General features: G+C 42.1%; 1 protein-coding gene across 1 annotated transcript in view; it reads right to left on the bottom strand.

The window, feature by feature from the left end:
• The window catches only part of KCNK10 (potassium two pore domain channel subfamily K member 10), an 89,993-nt gene that overhangs the window by 12,720 nt on the left and 52,889 nt on the right, over positions 1 to 24,384 (bottom strand). Inside the window, exons 3-4 of the mRNA XM_067556360.1 lie at positions 17,131 to 17,248; positions 14,418 to 14,578 (exon numbers count right to left, since the gene is read on the bottom strand). Coding sequence (XP_067412461.1) covers positions 14,418 to 14,578; positions 17,131 to 17,248 — 279 coding nt within the window. The remainder of the gene's footprint in view (positions 1 to 14,417; positions 14,579 to 17,130; positions 17,249 to 24,384) is intronic.

Below are 24,384 nucleotides of genomic sequence, written 5' to 3'. Positions count from 1 at the left end.
AGTTAGGCGCCTAATTTCCTGAGAAGGGTTTCCTGTTGGCATTTCCGACTGTCTAGTTTAGGCAGTCCCTTGCTCAGCGTGCTGGCTTTTATGACTTTCATTTTTAGGAGCCTAACCCAGGCCATGCATTGCACAGGGAGCTTGGGAATGTAACTCAGGGCTGTAGATTCCACCAGGTGGCAGGATGCCTAAGTCCATTTGTGAGTCTAGCCCTTAAACTCAGGGGCCCAAAGCCAGAAAGGGACTTCGCCGTTGCAACACTCAGCGTGGCCTCAATGACACTGATGCAATGCCACAGCATTCAATACATTTGCATCTTGCACCTGACAGGAACTTAGTAAACAATTCTGATAACGATGCACAAGCAGGAGTAGCATCCAGCTCACGCTTTCTTAGCTATGCTAATGCTGCAGGGAGAACAGGATTAAAAAGCTATTAAAGTTCGTATTTGTTACTAAAGTCAGGGGATATGATCCTGAACACACCTTAGCAGGTAGATCTGAGTAGGAAGGTGCCATTTGTTCACAGCTACTTTTTCCAGTAAAACTGCACTTTAATCCTTCAATGGTTTGATTATGTCTGTCCAAAACAGCATGTGCAATCAGCTTCGCTGGGCCTGGACGTTCTCTGACACAGTGCTGAAAAAGTGCCGTACAGGCCTTTTGTGTCATCATTCTGAGGAATAATAATGCCCCAAATCTCTGTTCTAGTTGAGCTGAGTGTGGTGCAGGAATAGTGAGTAGGGAGCAAAGGTGCCTTTTCTTCACCTTTTCACTTTATAGAATCTGGGGCATGGCACAAGCTTAAGCAGCCTCAAGGACTGCAATCATTTCAGTCCTGACGCAACAGCTGGAATACATTACTCACACCTTCTCTTTCCTGAACATGCCTCCTGCTGCCAGCTAGACCCCTGCATGCCCCTAAACCAGGGGCTGTGAGGGATGGTGTAGAGGGCTGCTCTGCCAGTTCTACCCTACCACAGAATGCCCTTTACAGCAGAATATTCACCAGCAGGAAGATCCACTGGCTTTTCAGATTTGAAATGCTAGCAGAGCCAGCACACAGATGTCAGAACAGAGGCCATGAAGTTATTCTCCCACTTGTGGTATCACCAGTTTTGATCAGAGTTGTTTCTAAGCCTTCATCTAGATCACAGATGAAATTTAGAGAAGACACATTCTGATATTGTAAAGAGAATGAATAGCAAGACTATAGAACAACTTGTATCTCGAAGAGTGGTTGTGCTGGTTCTAATTTAGAAAAGCATTGCAACAAGCTGAGCCAACCCAGAGAGATCCAGACAGCATGGCCACATCAATGAAAGATCCATTTTTTGCCACTACATGAATATAGTCCTTTCCCAAAATCTTAGCAAGAAATAGAAAATTGGACATGGCCCTGGAAATTTCTCCTGTGTCAGGGCTGGAAAAGTTCTACCTCTCCATTGTTCGCTTTAGTAGTGCTTTTACCACCAGCCGAAATAAGTCACTTAGGTTTCTTCAGATTGTGTTTTCAGAAGCTTTTCTTTTGCTGCACAATTCCCTCATGACAGCCAACATAGCAGCAAAAATAGCAGCAGAGCTAAACTCTGACAGGGAAGCTGAGGCTTGGTTGGATTAGATTTCCAAAGGTTAAACAGTGACCTTAGGACAGCAGAAGGAAGTTGGCTCTGGTCTAGACTTCTTGGTATAGATTGCATTTGCAGAAACTGGCAGGCTGCTGTACATTTTCATTTCACTTTCCTTTAGCCTGCAGTCTTTGATTCTTTAGCTGGAATCATTTGTCCAACATACAGTCTCTCTCTTCCCTCTTCACAAGGATTATTGTATCATTCATTCTCCTGTATCCTCTGGGAATTTGATGCTGAAATCTTCAGAGTTTATAGCTGTATTTGCTATGGATTTCTCCTAGCTTTTAATATTAGACAATTTCCATTGTTGCATTCTTACCAGAGATGGATCCATGCCACAACATTCAAATCTGGATCCAGTTCCAAACTTTTCAAAGTCTTTGAGTCACAGATTTACAGTTTGGTTCAGGCAAAACACTAGTTGTTACTGATCAGATGTCAAATGACTTCTCTCTCCGGTCCTACTCATATTACAGGCCACACTCTTGCAGTGATTTTTATTTGGGATGTGGGCAGAGTACCCACGAGGGTGTCACTAAGCACATGGATAAGGGTGCCTGATTGATATAGTGTACTAGCATTTTCAGAAAGCTTTTGACAAGATCCCTCACCACAGGCTGTTAAGGAAATTACATACACATCATTTAGCATTGGTTAAAGATTTTGAGTTGACAGCCATGGAGACTGAAGTCCCTATCCAGAGAATAGACACACCATAGGCAGCATCACATCAAGTTTCCCACCTATAGTCATGCCAAAATGCTTCTATCTAACTTTAGAGCATCATCTCTTGAGTGAGGGTATAGTTCAGTTTGTGGCATTTCTGCTAAAGCTGCCGGTCAGGGGGTTGTGGTGGGTGTTTTTGCAGTGTGACACCTAGCTGGTAGGATGGTTCTGTGCCTAAATTTAGGGGGCAGTAGGTCATTGTATTTTCACCGATCACTTTTCTTCTTTCTGTTATATTTGCATCCTTTCATTTTATCTCTTTCGTGGGTGGTTTCTGATCATGTGCCTCAAACTGACAGCCTAAATTATCTTGACTCAGAATGAGATTTTCCCCAGGATATAAATGATGTTTTCAGATATAACAGTGCCTGGATATAAATCCTGGAACTTAGCTATGGCATTTCAGCACCATACTGTTTGAAATTCAAACACGTTGCCATGATAATATGACCAAACAGAGGGCAATAAAAAAAGGAAGAATGATCATTGGTACTGCTCTGGAGACAGTTCAACTTTCAGGCACCTATGCTGTTTGGAAAGTTCACATGCATTCTTTCCCACTACTCTGTAGTTTCCGTTCCAGCATCTCATTTTTCAAACTTCACAAAGAACAGCAAAGAAACTCCAGCAGTTCTGTAAACTGTTAATCATGCTTCCAAATCCCTGTTTGTCTCCTACTTCCACAGCAGGGATAATTGCTTTGAGCTCATTTTCAGTGCAGTCCGCTGAGATTTAAAGCTTTGTGATTAACAGTTAAGTTTAACAGGGAGTCATGCAGGTTGAACAATTACCACTAAAACAAGGTGTCTCCGTGATTTCAGGCCTCTATGTTAGTTTGCCAAACTAAGACCTGTACCAGCAGCAGCCTCTTCACCCCAGTTCCCCTGAGGCCAATAATCTTCTTTTCCTTCTTCCTCTGGAGTCAGTGACCATTTTGTTCTCTTTTTTATTGGAGAGCTTCGTGTTCAGGCTCTGTCTGGAGCTGTGATGCATCACCACTGCTGATTCCCATTCATTTGTGCATGGCCAAATCCACGATGTGGCTTAGAATCATAGAATCATAGAAGATTAGGGTTGGGAGGGACCCCAGGAGGCCATCTAGTCCACCCTCCTTCTCAAAGCAGGTCCAACCCCAACTGCGCTCTACAATTTTGTACACTCAAGGATTTGGAGCATGCCATGTATCAATGTAGGTTAAAACTGGAGGTAGATAGCACTGGGCCTCAGCATTTAGGCTGGAACCTACATTCATTTTGAAGGTGGAGAAAGTCATGTAGTGGGGAATATCAGGTGAGAAGAGGACAGAGTCAAATAACAAGGGCTAAAGCATGATTTGCCTGAGCCGATAAAAATATCAGAAGAAACCCAGAAGAAAATCAGAAGAAATTTCATTCGCTGGTCTCTATTGCTTCTCTGGCCTTCAAACCCCATTTCAGAGCATTGCATTTGGGGTTGGCATGGGGGGGTAAGATCAGCTACACCTGTTTGTAAAACATTCCATCCTATAACCTGTAAAATGCAGAGAAATTTATTCTACACTTGAATCCAACTGCCTGTCTGTGGGATTCTGGACCTAGCTGGTGTCTTTCTACTGATGGGTGTCTGGTAAATGCATCTCTAATTATTTATTTATTTCTGAGTAAACAACCAAAAGGCACTTAGATACTACAGCGTCAGGCATTCTATGAAAGGCTAGAATAATTAGGGAAAGACCTAAGGGTAACACGAGTACGGGGAATATTTATTACAAGGGATTTTTTAGGCTTGGACAGCTACAGTATATTCACAAGCAGGAGGCAAGGAAATGCAGACTGCTTCCCAAATGAGAAAAATAATTATTATAATTTACTGCAATCCAGGGGAGAATAGGAACTGTGATAAACAAAACCTTTTGTCTTAATCATGGATTCCTCATTCATTTTTGTAGGGGATTCTATTTTTAAGGTTCATAAAATACCAGGGGCATTGGTATTAAATGATGGCAATTTGACTCTGGTGAGGAGAATTATTGGAGACCTGCACCATTAGCCATTTTATATAACGAAGAAGAAATTCAACAAAATAAAGATGAGAAGGGCTTCTTAGAGGCTAGAGAAGCAAAGGACATAATTCACTCTGAAGTCCATTGTAGATAATGCTTTGCAGATCTCAGTCACCTTGTTCAATGCTACATTTTATGGGGATAGATGGTATAGAAATACCATAGACAATTAGGTAAGGCTAATAGAATTCAATGCATACTGAGGGTCGGGTATTGATCTGGCTCAAATATTTAACACCAGTGTAAAGTGGTGTTAAAACTTGGTGCTGAAACTTGAGGTTTAGATAATAAGGTTTTAATAAATTTCCAAGTATTCATAAACAGCTACCTTAGACATATCCTCAATATCAGACAGACAGAAAAAAATCACAAAGGACTCTGGAGGAGGGCAAACTGAAATTGAAAAGGAAATTAAAAAATGGAGATAGCTAGGACATACATGGAGGAAAAACCTAAATAACATAACAAGACAGGAGTTGGCCTGAAATCCCCGGGGCAAGCGGCAACAAGGTAGCCCAAGGATAACATGGAAACATTCAATAGAAGCAGAATTGAAAGCTACCAAAATGACATGGGCAGAAGCTCAGACTGCAGTGGAGACCAGCAAAGATGGAAGGCAGTGGTGAACACCTTCTTTTCCACACGGAATAGAGAGGTATAAGAAAAAGAGAGATTGGACTCTGAATGCCCTCTAGCACAGGTGGGAAACTTTAATGTCTTGGGCAACAAGAATTTTCCTTTTCTCTTTAGACTGTCTTTTCCCCAGTAAGGGAAAGGACTGATGTGCTTCCAAAAGTGAAACAATAATTGTGGTGCTTCTCATTGCTTGATGCTGACAAGATCTCTTCAGAACAGACATTCTCTCCTCTCAGAATCCCATGATGTTCTCTTCCTACCAGCTATGGGACTGGCCTGTCAACCACCACCAGGATTACCATCTCCTGGGCTCTCCATAGTGATAGAGATGGACTCGCTTCAAGAGCTCTCTTTGAAATTGCTGCAGATTACTGCTGCCTTCCTCGTGTCCCTGAGGCAGACCAGATATTGTTGATAAAGCCAGCAGTATTAAAGAATCTTTAGGATATGGTGTGATCTGTATTTAACCATTGGTGTTAATATTAATCCTTGAGACACATTTCAATTTACAACTGTTCACTGCCCTGTTGGATTAAATAATGATGCCAAAGATTACCTGGAAGAGGAAAACTTACTAATACTGTGGCCCATAGACAGCTGAGCCAAGCAGTAGACTATAAACTCACTAGCTTCAAGTAAGGAAGTGATGTGCTTGGCTAAGGACAAGTGTATGAAGGACACACCATGCTCTTAATTTCTCCAAAAACAAATAAGCTTTAAGTATCCCTAGTCTCATTAAATAGTATATTTAAGGAGATACAATTCCAGAATCAGCACCCAGGAGTCACTGGATTTGAGATCCAAACATATTTACATGATTTTACAGCTATTAATTCATTTTCCTGATGCCCAGGTAGAATAGGTGCATTTTATTATCCCCATTTCACAAATGGAGGAAAGTGAGGCAACGAGGTTAAGTGACTTGCCCAAGGTCATGCCATGAGTCAATGGCAGAACCAGAAAGAGAATCCAGGAGCCACATTTCACCCTGGTGTAAGTGGATGCAACATCACTGAATGCAATGGAGCTGCACCAGTTTACACGAGGGAATTAACTGGCCCACAGGAGTCCTGGTTGCCAGTGTCCTTCCCTAACCAATGTTTCATAAGAAGCAACAAAGGAGGTAACGATCAAAAGCAATAATAAATCTATATCTATCCTTCCACTGCCGTCATTAAAACACCAACATGAAACATACCACCTGAGACAGCCTGCAAGGTATTTCAGTCAGAGCATCAATCGAATGTCCCTGCCTGCCATCCACTCTGGATTCTGCATTAGAAAAGTCAGCTGTTCCACTCCTGCCACCGCTGGACACAGAGTAAAACTGAACATTCTTTAATGTGTCCAGATGAGCATGGCTTTGTAATGAGCTTGCCACCAAAAGAGCAATTAGAAGAGCTGTAATGAGACTGTTGTGAAAGTTTTGTTAATAAGGATGCTCCAGGGAGCCAGGTGTGGGATGAGATAAAGAGGAGTGAAGGATGTATAAAGTCCATGGTGATTCATTATTTCCTATATAATGGATAAATTATTGATGAACTGAAGCTGACTGTACACAGAGTTGATAACAGCTTTGGGAAAAAGCGGGGGAGGGAAAGAGCTGAGAGTTTTGAAAAGGGTTAAGAATAGTTGGTTAGTTATTTCCAACAATCAGGGCTGTTTTAGAAAATGGAGGAGAAGGCAGAAGAGTTTTGAATGATTAACAGTGTCCTCAGGTTGCATTTAGAAGAGCTTGTTGCCTATAATATAAAGCAGGGAACGTCGAGTTAGGACTTCTGGGATCTATTCCTGTGTTTGCCACTGACTGAATTTGTGTCCTTGAGCATATCACTTTGGCCTTGATTTTCAAAAATGAATGCCTAAAGTTAGGCTCCTACAGCCAGATTGTTAAAACCCATTTTGATGCCTAAAGATACAGATGGATTCCTAGTGGGATTTTCTAAAGCACACAGATGCCTAACTCCCAATGGGAGCTGGGCACCTATCTGCATTTTTGGACACCTAAATGCCTTTAAAAATCTGGCCCTGAGGCACTTTTGAAAATATCACCCTAAGTCCCACTGAAAAGTATAGAACTTGGGCTCCTAAGTCACTTAGGCACTTTTGAAAATTTTACCCCTAAATCCATATTGAAGCACCTACATTGGTTGCTGATTTACAAAAGTGTTACTCCATATTTACAACAGTATAACGGATCAGAATATGACCCAATAAATAAATTGGGAACTGTTCTAAAGGTTGATAGAGCTCAAGTTGTTTCTTGTGATAGTCAGTGTTGCCTAATGGACTGAGCACAAACTGGGATGTAGGATACCCAAGCTCTGTTCCTGGATCAGACACTAACCTATTAGGTGACATTGGGCAAGTCACTTCCCCTCTCTGTGCCTCAGTATCTGTACAATGAGGACAATGGTCCTGATCTCACTGACAAAGCACTTTGAGATCTACTGCTAAAAGCACCAGATAAGAGCTAGGTATTGTTATTATTATTATTTTATGTGTCAAAGTGCATTATGAGGTCTCACCTTTGCAGAATTAAGCAGGTTAACATATTACCATTTTTTGTTGGTATTTGAGTGTCTGTCCAACTAGAAAACATATGGAGGAACAACTCTTTTACAACCCCACTGTTGTTCTCCTACCTGCAGTACAGATCTCTCTGTTCTCCACCTTCACCTTTCTGTGAAACCTCAGTTGGAATCAGTGGAAGTTTTGTGTGGGGATCAAGGGCAAAATAAGATCTATAGTGTGTATCAAAGAAGAAACTTTTGCCCTGTGCATGTGCCAACCAGGGAGTTAGAATAAGTAACCGCTTTCAAGAAATGAAGTGATCCAGTGGAAATTTGTAAGATCAAAAAGGCACAGAGCCTTCTTTATGGAAATGCAGAAAATCTCAGGGGACAAAAGGTGATATGTCATATTCTGCTTCTGCAATGAAATTTACCTTCCAAGAAACTACTGGAGCTTTACTTCAGTCCTGCTGGATTCATCTGGAAAACTGTCTGGCTTTGGCTGTGGATCAATTAGTGACAGAGTCAGTAATCTATCCAGCCCAGTCGCTGTCAGAAATTTCAGACAATTTGTCTATTATTGAACTAGATTAGCTAGTGCTAATAATTCAGTGGAGCCCCTTTGCACCCATGCCTAGGAAAGGAATAAAGAAAGGTTTGAATAAAGGAAGTTTTTCGTGCATCTTGGCAATCATATATAAAAATCAGAAATGGGCCAGGCATTGAACCTCAGATCTGAACCTCTTTGAATTTTGGATCCCATCTGGATTTTGAATTCTTCTGATCTTGGATTTATAGGAATATTTGGATCCAAGGTTTAGATTTGGCCAATTTTCAAGACAAGAGACTATTTGCAAAACTTGGATCTAGATCTAGGTCTGGTTTTCAGTCACTCCCAGACTTCAGAGGCATTCAGATCTGAGGTTTGGATTCAGGACCATCTTTAGTTTGAATAAACTTCACATAACCTTCTGAGGCCTGTCTATTTCTGTTTAGTGCATCTGGCCTTGCTCATGGAGCTGTAGTGTAGATGTTCTAAGCTGGGTCTTTAAGCTAGTAGACAGTTAATACATGGCGAGGCGGTCTGGTGAAACTGTGTTCAAACCTACTTGTACATAGTGCTAGTGTTTTATAAATATGATCACTAACAAACTTCCTTCTGTCCATACAAGCTCTCTCCTCACAGTTTAGTCTTTCTAAGCAAGATACTCTAGGAAGCAAAAAAGAAATAACCTCAAAGAAGCAAATCCCCAATTGCTGTTATGGAAAGATAGAATCACAGAATCCAAACTAAAAGTGTTTCATGTCAGTTTACCGCAAGACTTTGTGTAATGATCCTCTTCAAGGGTTACATCATCTTTTTGTTTTTTAATAGCAAGGTAACCTTGTGTCCGCCCGAAGTATTTGCTTTCCAGAGACTATGGTTTACATCATCTCTACCTCAAAGGTTTTTACAATTGGCTTAACAAGTTTATCAAGCAAAGAAATGCCACTCTCACCAGTTGGAGGGAATTCAAATGAAAACCATCACAGCACTCACTACTTTGTTGGATTAAATAGATGGCATCTCTTTCTGATCCTGCTAATACTATCAGTTTTCAGAAATGAAAATGTTAAGATTAAATTCTAGGATTTATTCTGTTCTTTTCACTAGCGGATGAGCCAACTTTTGCCAATGATTTTCTTTTGCTGAAATAAATGTGGATGGAAAGTGCCAGACTAACAGCTCTGGAGACCAAAGTCTCAAATTATTCATCTTATACCCTCATGGGATAATATTATACATTCAGTGCATTACGCTGGGCTTTATACATGCCCAGATACATCTGCCCATCAGCCAACATCAGAGACAGGATACTGAATTAGAGAGATGGACCATTGTTCTATTTCATCCTGCTGTGGCAGTTCTTGAATTCGCATAGATGATGTGGTTTTTACTCACAGGAAAGTTCAATGAATAGCGTTTGAAAAGAAGATTGCAGAAAATATTCTGATCCTTTGAGGCTTTTTGAGTATATGTTTTAATACATTGATACTGGTCCAAAACATAAATGTAATAGAACTTCATATAGACACAGGTAAAATTGGTTTGTTCTGTATTTCAGGATCTACTTGGGAAGCAGACATATAAAGCTTCCCATTTATTTAAACACTAATTCAGTGCATTCTTAGACATAGGGCACAGCTTTGAAAAACAAACTAGAGGAAAGGGCATCCAATGTCTGACATTCAGGGATGCACTTAGGTGGTTCCTAGTGAATGTATCAGTATAGGTGAAAATGGAGATTTCCCCCCTTTGTATTTAATTAACTATAGGCCACTTTCTGATCTCACTGATGTAAATCCAGAGTAACTCCAGTGTCATGGCTAAGTTCTGATCTGGATCTGAATTTCCGTGTTTGAGAATGTTCCCATCTGTATGTCTGGTTCAGTTCTCACAGAGAAAGGAAATGGATGCAAGTTTGGTTCTGACAGAGGTCTGTGAGTAACTCCCGCTTGCTGGGAAAAAAGCAGGTCTCTGAACCCTGGCATTACACTACTAGAGAACAGACAACCAAACCAGGACACTTCAAAGGTAATTACCACTTCCCCCCCAGCCTGGCTACAAAACTCCACAGTGCTGCGGAAGCTGTGGGTCTTCTATGAAATGAACCTTTGCTTAAGAATGCCACTGAGATCTGATCCAGGAATCCCAAGTTAGTTACAAGTTTAAAGTCAGAGTTAGGGAGAGAGCAGGAAGAGAAGGAAACAAATGAGAGAATAAAAAAGAGCAAGTGGACAGGTAAAAAGGCAAATGTAGAGGAAAGAGGGGAGGTTCTCTAAAGAGAAAACAACAGTGGTTTTTAACTGCTTCACCCCTGCAGGAGCTGCCCTCCTGAACTAGTTTCTGCTCCAGCAGCCACTTTTACCTCATTTTCTACTCTCGAGAGTACTAAAGAGTTCCTGGTTTAACTTATACTATAGAAAATGAGCTCAAAGTGGCCACAGTTCTCTACTAAAAGCGCAGCTGAGGCAGTGGGGGTAGGGAAAGTGGAGCAAGCAGAACCAATCGGATGTATCCAGGAAGACAAAGAAGGAACAAGTTTACAGAAAGTGAAGTAAAAGCTATCTGTTTAAAAAAAACAGCAGAAGAAAGGAATTCATCGGGCTTTTTAGTATGATCTTTTCTTATTTCTCTACTAGGAACTACTTTTCACGGGGCTATTCCAAAGTTGAATGGAAGTGCAGACAAGATGCTTGAACAACCCTGTGTTAAACCTACTACTGTTTAGAGAATAATAGTAAATGCTATTTTCAAAGAACTTTAAGGCCAGATCTCATGCTTCTATGTCAGACTTCATAAGGCAAGATCTAAAGGGCATATCAATTGGTCATCAAAGTTAAAACCCTGAAGGGCAGATAACAGATATATTAGATCTGGTAAGTCCCTGCATTTCAATCAGGGACAGTTTGCCCACACAGAATACCTCCCAGAGTTCACACTGGGCCAGTGCCTCTAAGGTGCTCAACCTGTGTCCGCAGATGCCCGGGGGTCTGTGGATTATGTCTACGGGATCCATGAAAGACTTAAACTGAAAACTGATGGAACAGAATTCAACTATATATGCAGATAATAGATTTCCAAAGGGGTTTGCACCTCCATTTGAAATTTTTTAGAGGTCTGCAAATGAAAAAATGTTGAGAAGCACTTCCTTAGAGGCACAACACAGCTTGTGGATGTTAATGTTCTTTTACTGGACTTTAAGACTGAGAGTAGGTTTACTCCAATATACTCATCTGATCTGATTTCACTTTGGATTCTAAACAGTCTTTAAAGATCTGAATCAGATAGCTATTTAGTTTGCCCTAAATTTAACCTTACGATAATGGCATTCTGTAACAGTCAGCCTTGCCTGTGGAATACTTTGCCTTCTACTTTTAGAAGCTCACAGAATCTGTGTGTATATAGGAACAGACTGAAAGAAAATGGTTTGATTGTAATGCTAAGGATTTTTAAATCACTGATGTCTATTGCAGAAACAAACTTGGGCTGTGCATAGAATACTTCACAAGTGTAGGAGTATTGTTGTTAAGCTTGTGGCTTTATGGCACCTTGACTCACAGAGTTAGCTTTTAAAGTGCCTAGAAAGCACTGTCAGATAAACGTGATTATTGTTATTACCTTCATTACTAGAAATTGTATGTATACTGGATTCTCTCCGATGGGCCTGGGTGTTGATTACACTGGGCGCATTTCAATACTTCTTTGAAGCAGCAGCATATCACCCTGTCGTAAGAATGTTAGTGACCACAGCGTACACACCAGCTGGGTGGTAGGCCTAGGCACAGCCCTTTTCCAGCAGACCACACCTCTTGAGGCTGCAGTGAATGGCACAGAGGCAGGTTCCACTACTTAGTGTTCTCCAGCACTAAGGAGAGATCCTGCCCTGCTGCCTCTACCGAGGAGAAAAGACTTCCTATGCTCACTAGTGCACCCACACAGCAGAGGAGAATCTAGCCCTTAGTCTTTATTTATCCCTCAGTGACTGCCCTGTCAAACCCCAACTGAATGTGCTGTTAAAGGATAATTAAGGCCCTTAAAGTGGGATGAACAAGTTTATACAGTGCAAGAAAACGAATGGCTCTTTTGGTGGCTATTTATACGGTCAGATGTAGTGACAAAATTGTTCTTGGAATACCAGCTGAACAGTGGCACGCATCCAACTCCTCTGCCGAAACACCCTGTCAATAATGTGGGTGTAGCGCACAGTCAATAAGAGCAGCTCTCTTTCCCCCAAGAGTGTGAACTGTTCTTTAATTGACTCTGAGCGCAGATCACATGGGCTGTTTACTGTAAGAGGTAAATGTGGTGTTCTCGGGTTCTAATCTATGCTGTTAACTAAATTAGATTTTGTGAGGATGCACAGGTCTTGTCAGACACCCGAACTGTGCGAGTGTGACTCCTCAGGAAGAAATCGTCCTTTTACCTTTCCAGATATGTTCTGGGATGTCAGATATGAGCTGTCTGCCACATGATGTGGCATGGCTGTTCACGGTAATGCTGCTGCAGTGAGCAACAGAATTGCTAAGAGAAGGAATTGGATGATAAATGTTCTGCACTGCAGGATAAATCCAGTCACCCTCCTTAGGCCTCTACAGAACCACAAAACAACCTACACCCAAGTGAACCAGTGCAGTTCCACTGCACAGCAACTGGAGGCAGGATTCAGGGAAACCAGGCACACTCGTGCTCCATGGAGCACAAGTGGGGGGAGGGGAGGGGTCTTAGCATACTGATGCCTGGGGGATGCTGAGTCAGCACTGATGGGTAAAGCCAATGCATCCATGAATACACAGATCCATCATCCTTTCTCTTTGCAGAGAATGGTGAACAGAAGGAGCAGAGGGCTACTATAGCCACGAGACTGCAGTAACAGCTACAGTGCTAAGAGGATAACATCACCAACAGAGTTCTGCAGCACACAGCCCATTTGCCCAGGGGAGTGTACTGGGAGGAATACAAGCCTAAAGTTAGATAAGCATTTGAGATCTATAGTTACTTTGCCACTAAGGAGAAAAAATATATATCTTAGAATTTCTAGGCTGAGCTAAATTCTCCCTCCTCTCTGTTCTGCCCACTCTTTTGACTACAGCTTCAAAATGCCTGGTAACACCTGATGTCGATTTTGATGTCAGGTGACTCTTCAGACTATATGTTTAGACCTAGATGTTATTGGGCTGTGTGGGAATGCTAGAACTGCACCTAGAATACTGTACTCAGCTGTCCGCACCACAGCTCCACACAGGTGTAGACAAATTTGAAGGACTTCAGAAAAAAAGCAACAAAAATTATCCATCAATTGAAATGATGAATTTAAGGGGAAAAAGTAAAAGGATTAAATCTGTGTAGCTCTGCAATGCCAGGGGGCAACATAGCCCTCAGCAGGTTTTGGAAGGGTGCAAATACCAAGAGGGGGGAATGATTTGGAAAGAGAGAAATAAGGAGCAAAGGCATCAAATCAAGAAAAGAAAAAGGTACTGTGATAGGGTGTGAGAATAATATTCCAAGGGAAATAATGGTAATTCCATTCAACTTTAGATCTCAAAGTAATTCTAAAAGATGGGTACATATAAATAGCCTAATATTTACAGAGAGAGAACTATGATATGGTCACATCACTCCTGAAAGTCGTGCATCTAAAAGGGGAATCCTTGATGTGAAACCACCATGTTAGCAAAGCAGCATTTGCCAGTGCTGTGGTACCACTCCCATGTGAAGTGTTTGATGGAGGAGAAACACTTCCATAGAGGATGTAATTCAACAGAATGGACACAACAGGTACAGTAAGTAGGAGGTCATTCCAACTCAACTTCAAAACATTGTGTTTCATGAGGAGCTGGCACCAAATGTGTAAGTAGTACCCAAATGTGATAAGCCATGGAGAAGGGGAGAAACTATGGGCTAGATCCTCAGCTGGCTCAATCATAGTCAATGGAGCTATGCCAATTTACACCAGCTGTGGATCTGGCCCCATGTTTCTGTTATTCTTTATATATTCTTTATATATTCTGTTATTCTTTATATACTTTTCAGCTACCTCTCTCCCTCAGTTCTACGTAGTTCACCCCAGAAATCAGACTTTCCAAATCTTCTTTCTATTTTCAGTAATGATGCTGCTGAGGGTTGCTCTATATACCCGGTCCCACCGAATCTGTATCCCTTTGTCTTCATTTTAAATGCAGGAAATATAGATCACACAAACAAGCTATACAATTAAAGATATTTGTGCCCAATATGCAAAACTTTTTTCAAGATTCTATGTAATGTTAATAGAATTTGAGATTAAACAAGTTAGGCCACACCAGCAAAGACATTTAACCATGATCTTACTCGGAAAACTTTCTCCACTCTTGTGATACTTTTCCCAAAGATGGTTCCAAGTTGGTCTCCAATTCCAGCCAGCAAGAAGCCAAAGAGTGGAATCCCAAATATGGCATACAAAATGCAGAAAATTTTGCCTCCTTCAGTGCTTGGGGCGATGTTCCCATACCCTGGAGAGAAAAATCATCATAACTTCACAATTCAGACATGGCCTCTTGTGTGTGGGTGCCTATATTCCACAGTGTGACTGCAGATGGTTTCTGAGCAAGAAGATGAAGATTCCTTACATGCTTTCCACCACATTATTCCCATTAAACAGAGGTCAGCCAGTCTGGCCTTTTTAGTGGTGCCCACTGGAAACCAGCATTAGTTATTCACACTATTACCACACATTAGTTATTCACACATTACCACTATTTCTCTCTGGATTCATCTTCCTAACTAAAGCTGTTGTTTGAATAACTGGGCTATCTTTACTCAGCATGGCAGCTGCACAGTACGCTATAGGAAACCTTTAGATTAGAGCCCTAGCCTATCTCCTCCATGTTGCTGCCACATTTTAACTCTGTCCATTGCTTCCTGATGGGAGGATGACTCAGCTGAATATTCTCATTTTCAGTTTTCAGCTCTGAATTACATAGGCTCCTTATGACAGATTATACGAATTGCCGTTTCCAGTCCTTGCTGCTGTGCTAACATGAGGCTTCAAGGGCTTCTTTTATTCACTCTTCTTTTCAAGTTAATAATAAAAAAGCCTAAGTTTTATTTGCCATGATTTTTAATGGGCTTTCACAAGCAGGTTTTTGAGAATTCCCTCTGGAGATTATATTCCCATTTACATTTAAATAGCATTGTTAATGCAGTAATAAAGACTCCTATATGTCTTCATGTTGCCCACTGTTAAGGTAACTCACAGAGCTGCCTCAACAGAGCACAAACACTAATTAACACATAATTACCTGCTTATTTGTGGTGAATTGAAGCTCTCTGTTCAGCCTGAGCCCCTTTGGGCAAGTTTGGTTTGGGCTCCAGTTCTGGTTCCAAACCTCAGAGCTCCATGGATGGAAGTTTCTGAGTTCCTTGCATAGACATCAGGATCTCACTGTCAGTGTAGGAGCCTTTGGCGATACAGTACACTATGGAGAGCAACTCTCATATAAACTGCTTTAAAGCACAGGGAGCCCCTTGCCCAGAAGTTCCCACAAACATACTACAGCCACAGTTCAAGGGGACTGTGGGATGCTAGTACTGGCAGCAGTACTGGATGTACTAGGAGGAGTGCCTGGAAAGCATAGGAAAGGTCTCACCCTTTAGCATATGGAAGGTGCCAGGAGCCTTGTGTGTGCAGAGGAAGAGAACATGTTGCAACATTTCTAAAAGCATAGCCAGGGCTGACAGTAAATGCATTGCCCCAGCACATCTAGGGAAGGAAGAGCAATAATGTCCCTATGCAAACGAGCAAAACACCTGTACAACAGATATCTCCTTTCTTCCCATTCTCCATGTGCCTCTATAGAGTGCTCTAGGACATCAGTACCCATTGTCTCTCTATTTGGGAAGCGTCTTTACCATTAAAGAGAAGAAACAAGAGTTATAGCTGTGTCACCAGCACCATTACAGTCAAGATTATTTTAGGTCTCCATTAAAACACTTTAATTACAGCGGTTTGTTGCTTGGCTATGTCAAAAATTAGCACATACCTACAAATCAGGCCCAGAATGAATTATTTAAAAATAGAAAGGAAAAATCAGATTAGATTTGACATTGTAATTGATAAATCCTAGTGATGATTTTAGTCACGAAGGCCCTAATTGATGGAATCAACAGGGCCTGATTCAGGAAAGTGTCCCTCTTCAGGAAGGTCACTTAAGTACATGCTTAAAGTTAGTGGTACAGAGACAGGTCCAAAAGTTATTCAAGGGGTAAAGATTTAATTCATAAATGGAGAGACTGAAAAGACTGGGACTACAAGTAAGAGGGAACCTGACAGATTGACAAATATTAGTGGTACTGAAAAGGTAAACTGGGCATTCCTGTTTACTTTTTCACACAATACAGGAACAAGGAGACATTGTGATATTTAAAGATAATTTTAAATCCAGTAAAAGGAAGTTATTTTTTCCACAATGCATAATTAACTTGTGGAACTCTTTGCCACCAGATATCACTGAGGCCAAAAGTTTAGTAGGATTTTAAGAAGGATTAGACATTTATATGGACAATGAGTATACTCACAGTTAAAATAGCTAGGATTTGAAAAATGTATGAGGGATATAAACACTCATGTTTGAGGGCATAAGCCATCCAATATCTGATGTGGTTAGCAAGAAATTACCCTTGTGGGCAAGTTATTCCATAAATAACCACTACAGGGTTCCTTCACCTTCATCTAAACATCTGGCACTTACACTTGAACTTCAAAGACAGAATTGGTTTGCATAGCCATGGGCAAGTAGGCAGATACCTGTACTAGTAGTAACAGGGTTGCAGAACTGTGAAAATTTCTACACTGCTTACTTTCTGGTTCAGTCTTGCTTTCTTGCACTCACATTATATAAGCTGTTCCTGATGTCTACCCCACAGCTCAGTGTCAGATACACCACATAACGATACAGTCGGAGCACCTCCAAGAGTGAAGTTCTGCTGCTTTGCCTGTCTCTCTGAGATCTTATTTCACCCTCCACTTCTCAATGTCACCATCTACCTTAAAATATAAATATACCTATGGTTGTGATGACTGTTCCAGCAAAGAAAAAGGCACTTCCAAGGTCCCAGTGACTGCTGTTGTTAGATGAGTTTCCTATGGGACTGACTCCTGCGTTATCAGCATCAATGGCATGCTGCAAGGAAAGAGATAACAAGTCAGCATGCAAAGTGCCTTCTCAAATATGGTCAGTTAGAGATAGGAGCTCTAGCTCCACACACCTGTGGGGAAGCTTGGATCTGAATTCTGTATTTGATACTCTAAGTACAGTAGCATCCTCCATACAAATTGTATCCCCAAAGTATTCTACAAAATTAAATAATAAATATCAAAGGGGAAGAAACGTTAAGAGGCATAGACAAATGAGGAAAGATACAATGAGTCTTGAAATCAAATGGAGAGTTGATGCAGCAGAGAAGTGCCAGCATGCTGTTCCAGAGGCAGAAGCTGCAGAGAAGGCATTCTAATGGCAGATGGGGACGAGGCAGATGCTAGATGCGACAGTGAGGGTAGTAAATAGAAATAATGCTCATTAAGTCAACTGAATCTAGTCAGTCAAGGATTTTAATCACTAGGCAATTAAATAAATTACATAAGGTTGTTGATATCAGGTGCCAAATAAAGTACAGAATACCTCATTTGAAAGAAAAAAAAAAGAAAAGAAAGACTCCTTAATAAAAATATATTGGAAGAAATCTGTGACCATCTAAGACTTCCCAATTGCCACTATGATGAACGCCACGTACCCTTAGGATTTCACAGCACTAGTGGTGATAGATCCTCCTGTCCTAAAAGCACAGGTGCCTGCCACCTGATATAAAACTCAATTAGCCTTCATCAGTAGCCATGACACAGGAGAACAGTTCTGATCCCATTCTGTAGATGGCAGTGCACCACATAGACACAAGCAGCGTGTAGCTTTTCATGCATGGTCAATGGAGTATTCTCAAAGCCTATAAAAAGTGTGCAAGTGGCCTGGTTGTAGGACTGTGACTGGATTACAACTGCAGTGGTGGTTAACACAGAAACCCCCTTCAGACTTCTGTGTTCTCTGCATATTTATATATGTGACTTCATGTATCCTGAGGGGATAGCCACAACTCTAGAGGGCATTTAGCATCTGGTGGTAACTAAGGTGTGGAAACTGCCTGCATAGCACAAAAATACATGAACTGATATAGTTTAAACTATCACTCCAATATTTCTTGTTTTTAACCAAATGTTAGATCCAGGATCCAGGATGTTAGATCCAGAACCATCCCAACTGCAACCTTCCTTTCCTCCCTAAACTTTCTGTGCCTTTTTCTGACACCATCTCCTCCCCACTGGCGCCTCCCTTGGCAGTCTCACCCACTCTTTTTCTGGAACATTTGTTCCATCTCTGAAGAGATCACCACTATCCACAACTCCTTCATCTCTCATGCTCTCCATTGCTTGGGACACACAGAAATCTAGATTCCTCCACTTTGTCATGGTCTCTGCTTTCACATCATCATCTCTGCTTCTGAAATACTCACTACCATGAATCACCCTCAAAAGAATCATAGCGAGAGTGTCAAGTTTTTCCTCTCTCCCTCCTGCCACTTTCAACTCTTCCCTCTTCCCTCTTCCCATTTGTTCTCAATTGAGCCCCTTTAGACACTATTCTCCTTTCCCACTCCATGTTGCTGTTATCTGCTCTCACCATGATTCCCCCCAACCCTTTTCACCTCTTATTTGCATCTCTCTCTAAATATAATCTCTGACATTTATTTTTGGTGACTTTGGTCAACTTCCATGTTGACAACCTGTCTGACCTGTTGGCCTCCCACCTCACCTCCTTGTTCAGTCTCCTTCAATTTAAGATTAACATTCCCACCAACTGATCATTTGGCCTTAACGGCTCTAAACACTGCCCCTTCTTTCATCTGTCCCCTTCTGAGCCCCTTTCTGACCACCCCTCTTTCAACACTGCCCATATGCCCACTGCCATTGACCAGCTAACCATTTGCAATCCATCCATGCCCATGACTCTTCTGCTGCTGTCCTCTATCCTCATCTTCTTGACCTCTCTAGTGCTTTTAACATGGTCAGTCATACCTATATGTTTGATATTTTGTCTGCAACACCCCTCTGGAAGCAGTGACCAAGACAGCCCCTTTAGGCTTGGTCTTTGACCCTTCACTTGACTGCATACCTCATTCTATCATAAAAGATTCTCCTGTGCTCTCAGAACTGCATCAGTTTCCATCTTTAAAACGTGACTGACTTATTTTTGATTTATAAACAAGCAGCTATTCATGCTCTTGGTGCATGAAACATAAAACATTCTATATACATAAGGGACACAAAGGATTCCAAATTGGCCACTTTCGGTAATCAAACTCTCCCAGCCCACCCAGTCCAGCAGGACTGAGAACTTTCTCCCCCTCCTCTCAGTGACAGCATAGACAGGCTTTGCAGCATGCCATGAAGATCTGCAGATTCAGGCTCTTTTGGAGTGGAAGGAAGCGAGCTCTAGAGTCAAGGGCTCCTCACTAAGAAGGCTCTGTCAGCAACCCCTTCCCGTTTAAACTAGGGATTTGAGCTCAGTGGATCTCAATTGCTGTAGTATCCCACAAGGCAAGAGAGGGTCTCCAAAGTATCCAGAATCCAAGCCATTAAATTCCATTTAAAACATTTACACCTTTTGTAACCATTTGCTACCTATGAAGACACTACTCACACTGTAAAGGGGTTTCTCTTAGGCTATGTCTATACTGATTCCGCTGCATTGGGCTCCATGGATCGACGCAGCAGGATCAATTGAGCGGCCAGTGGAGACCCGCTCAATCGATCCCAGAAATGCTCTCCGTTCGACACAGTAACTCCACCCCCCGGAAAAGAGTAACGCTCCGTCGATGGGAGGGCATTTCCCTTCGGTGCAGTGCAGTGAAGATGCTGCGGTAAGGGAGCATAAGTAAGTCAACAGGAGATATGCATTCTACAGTACATAGCTTGCATATCTCCCGTCGACCCAATGCACAGTGTAGATCAGGCCATAATCATTTGAATTTAAGAATTTGAAAACAGGCCCCATTTTGGCAACAAAAATTACCAATCTTCAGTGGTTATTCATTTGAAAATAGGTCCATTTAGAGTGATAGGTGGCTTAGAAGTTCAAAATTTCAATGTTCTTTTTTTCAATGAAAACAGTCCATGTGATCAAAAATTTCTCAAAAGCCAAATTAGAGTGGGAGGGAAATGCCTGCAACAAAGCTGAAAATATTCACACATAATTTTATAGAAAAACATTCACCATTTATTCACCGAACTAATCTTGGCTCCAGGTCCTTGTGGAATTATGCTTTGTATTCCTATCCCATAAGGCACCAGTGCAAAGCACCTCTCCAAGATCAGAAGAGACATTTCAGGACAAGGTCTAAAGCATCTCAGGACCAAGGTATTTAGCCCAGCTGTGTTTGTACAGAAGTTCAGATACATACAACAGCAAAAGCTGTTCAAAGGCACAACTGATATGGAGGTGATGGGGTGATCTAGTTTAGCAACCTAGGTTATATTACAATTATATGGGAATACACTGGCTAGAAGGGTAACTGACATAGGATTTTCTAACATGGCCTCTGCATTTTAAGAGTAGTAATGGATATTATACAGGAACCACTGTCTAGTGTTAGAGCACAGGACTGGAGATTAGGAGAATTGTGTGAAGTTTTTTGCTTGGGATATTAATTTAATCTATCTGTGCTTCAGTTTCCTCCCCCATAAAAGAGAAAGTAATGTCCATTTATTCATGTCTGAATCCTGGTGACCTCATAGCAGAATTTTCAGAAGCCTTTTTGATCCATTGCTAACTTTGCACACTTAGCAGCTGACTTCCCAGTGATCTGCTGCACACTGTCTATCTAACTCCTCGTTGGTCATCCCATATTATGATGATCCACCACCATTCCTTCCATGATAGCTTTGAGAAAGTTATTTCCATCTCTATGCCTGATGTGACCAAAGTAAATAAGTTTATGCCTGTTGATTTCTAAGAGCAGAGTCCACTTCCCTCCAATAATATTTCTAACATAAGTCTTCATCTTCTTTTCCATCCAGGTGACACGCTAGAGTTTTCCCCAGCATCACATCTCAAAGGCTTCAATTTTCCTCTTGTCAGCAGTATTATTTCCCATAATTCACATCCATAAGTCACTATGGAAAAAAGATGAAACTTTTCACCAGTCAAATCTTCATACATTTCCAGATGCCATGGTTTTTCCATACTTTCATAAAGGAGGCCCTGGCTGGGAAGCCATCCCTTGTCTTCTGATTTCTTTGGAATAGCTTCTTTGGTTGGATATGTATGATCCAAGATAATTACATTCATTTACCTCCTCTGCAGTTTGACCATTTATTGTGGTGTCCGCTTTCATCCTTTTATTATTGATTGAATCAATGTACATGCACTTTGTTTTTGTCACATTCAGAGGTAGTCCATATTCCTCACTAACTGTTTTTACAGACTCCAACATTCATTGCATTGCACCAATGGTTGCAGCAAAGTGTGTCATATCCTCAGCATATCTGAGGTCAGTTAAGAGGTGTCTACCAATGGAAATCACAGTTCCTTTCACTTTATAAAAACCTTCCAGGACCTGTCACATGATAAATTCTGCATACATGTTGAAAAGACCTGAGAACAGATGCAGCCTTGTCCCAACCCTGCCCAAAACCACTCACTGTCACCTGCTGCCATTCACAGTGTGGTCTGTTGTTGACAGTAAAGAATTGTGAGGAGTTCTGTTAAATGCTTTGGAATTGCAATATCTGCCAGTATCCTCAAACAACGGTCATGTCGGAGGGTATCAGATTATATGAAGTATTCAAGGAAACATAATTAATGGGTGATTATACTCTCTACATTTTTCAATGTTATGACAGACTTTCATGGCCCATAGTGGTCAGAACCAGGGGCAGAGTCAGGGTCACCATCAGAAGTCACACCAAAGGTCAAAACCAGAGTGAGAAGCCAAGCCAGGGGTCAGTGCCTAGGTCGGAAGACATGCCAAGGATTAAGCCACCATCAGAGTCAGAAGTCACGCCAAAGGTCAAACTGGAGTCACTCACTAGAATTAGGATTAGGAAGCAAGAAGCAGGAACCAGGAACAAGGAGTGGCACAGGAGTAAGGAGCAGAAACCAGGCAAGAAGACAGGAACTTGGTCTCTTGGTCTAGTCAGCAGCAGGCCTAGCAACTAGTTATTCAGACAAAGGGTGGAACAAGAACAGGAAGCTTTGTGGATAGTGGTATCTAGTCAGCAATCTGATGCTAGTCACCTGCCCCTGCTGTGTCTGTGGGTGTAGCCTCTGGCAGTGAGGTATTAGCTACAGTTCTCTCATCTGACCTTACAGTGAGGTGGAGCAGAGGGTAAGGTTTGCCTGGGTTCAAGACTCCTGACACAGATAGTCATGATTTAATCATGTGTGTTTTGTCCCTCTCTGAAACCAGCTGCTGGTGGTGGTAGATCTTCTTCTATCATTCACTTCATGCCATCCTGAATTATGTCGAGCAATACTTTTCTCACATGTGATATCCAGGACATGGTGTGAAATTACTGTACTCTGTTATATCACTGTTCTTTGATAAGGGCAGAAAGATTCCCTTCATCCAGTTGTCTGGCCAATTTCTAGTCATCCATATATATTTGCAAATTTTTTCCAAGAGATCAATACCCACAGTCACCAACCACTTTTAGCAGTTTTGTTGGTAAATTAAATATCCCTGGTGCTTTCCCTGGCTTCATTTTCGTAATAGCAAACCTCACTTCCTCCCGCAGGGTGCATACTCACTTTTCTATCATCCTGTATTGTAAGTGGCTCTCATGAGGCATACAGATTGGCACAGTAAACTCTCCACCTGCGTTTGATATCCTCACCTATTTCAGAGGTAATGACCCCTATTTATACTCTGTTCATCACTGTTACAAAGATGCCTTACAGAGTTACCTGGACTCACTATACAGTCTAATCATTATTGATATTTGGTTTTCTTTTCCTGTTATTATGTGGGAAAGCTATGGTGAGATTTATTTATAGGCATTGCTGTGACACTCATTGACGTAGTATTGCTGTGCTCACAGACATCAGTGAGTGTATCCTACCAATACCATTGTGAAGTAGTGATGTTTTATTATCCCCATTTTGCAGGCTGGGAATTGTGGTACAGAGAAAAACAAGGTTACTTATCAGTAACTGCTGTTCTTCGAGATGTGTTGCTCATGTCCATTCCACTATAGATGTGTGCACGCCTCTGTGCACAGCTACCGGAACTTTTTTCCCCTTAGCAGATCCCGTAGGGCCTACGCCCCCTCAGTCCCTCCTTTCCACCAACTCCGGCGGCGGGGACGGGGGGGTGGGTTGTGGAATGGACATGAGCAACACAGCTCAAAGAACGTCAGTTACTGGTAAGTAACCTTGTTTTCTTCTTCGAGTGCTTGCTCATGTCCATTCCACTATAGATGACTAACAAGCAATACCTTTGAGGTGGGCCGGAGTTAGCAGTGAGCTGCCTGCAGCACAGCTCTGCTGAAGCCCGCGTCTTCCCACGCCCGTTGAACAGAGGTGTGGTGGGACGTGAATGTATGTACCATCAGCCTGGCAGCTGCTCTGCAGATGCCCTGCCCTGGCACTTCTGCTAGGAAGGCTGTAGATGGAGCTTGAGCTCTGTTGAGCCAAACTCGATGCAGGAAGTTATTCACAAGGAAGATGTGCCGAGCAGAGACTGGTGAACCTTTCATCCGGTCGGCTGCTGCGACAAAGAGCTGCATCGCTCTCTGGAATGGCCTCGTATATCTGATGTAGAAGCCAGGGCCTCTCTCACGTTTAACAGGTGCCACCTTCTCTTCTCTTCTGAACCGAGTGGTTTGGGGAAAACATAGGGAGAATATATGTTGGTCACAATGAAACTAGGGAACCACCTTAGGTCGGAAGGCCCAGTGCGGCCTCAACCGAACCTTATCATTATAGGATACAGTATGGGGTGGGAGGCTCCGAGGTCAGAGCCCTGATGCTGGAGATCTTCCTTGACGAGGTAAATACCCCAGGAAGGCCAACTTCCCGGAAGACAGAAGTAGAGGGCATGATGCCACAGGATCCAAGGGGGGGGGCCTGTGGGCCATGAAAGGACGAGGTCGAGATCCCAGGGAGGCACCGGTTCGCGGACCTACAGATAGAGCCTCCCACCCCCTCAGGAACCTAACCGACATCAGATGGCAGAACCGTAATCCCCCTTCCAGCGACTGATGGAAGGC

The sequence above is a fragment of the Emydura macquarii genome, unplaced genomic scaffold (assembly GCF_026122565.2).
Source record: "Emydura macquarii macquarii isolate MOO-44397 ecotype Brisbane River unplaced genomic scaffold, CSIRO-AGI_Emac_v2 contig_1713, whole genome shotgun sequence".
NCBI classification, from domain to species: domain Eukaryota; kingdom Metazoa; phylum Chordata; order Testudines; family Chelidae; genus Emydura; species Emydura macquarii.
This window is presented reverse-complemented; position numbering and strand designations above follow the sequence as displayed.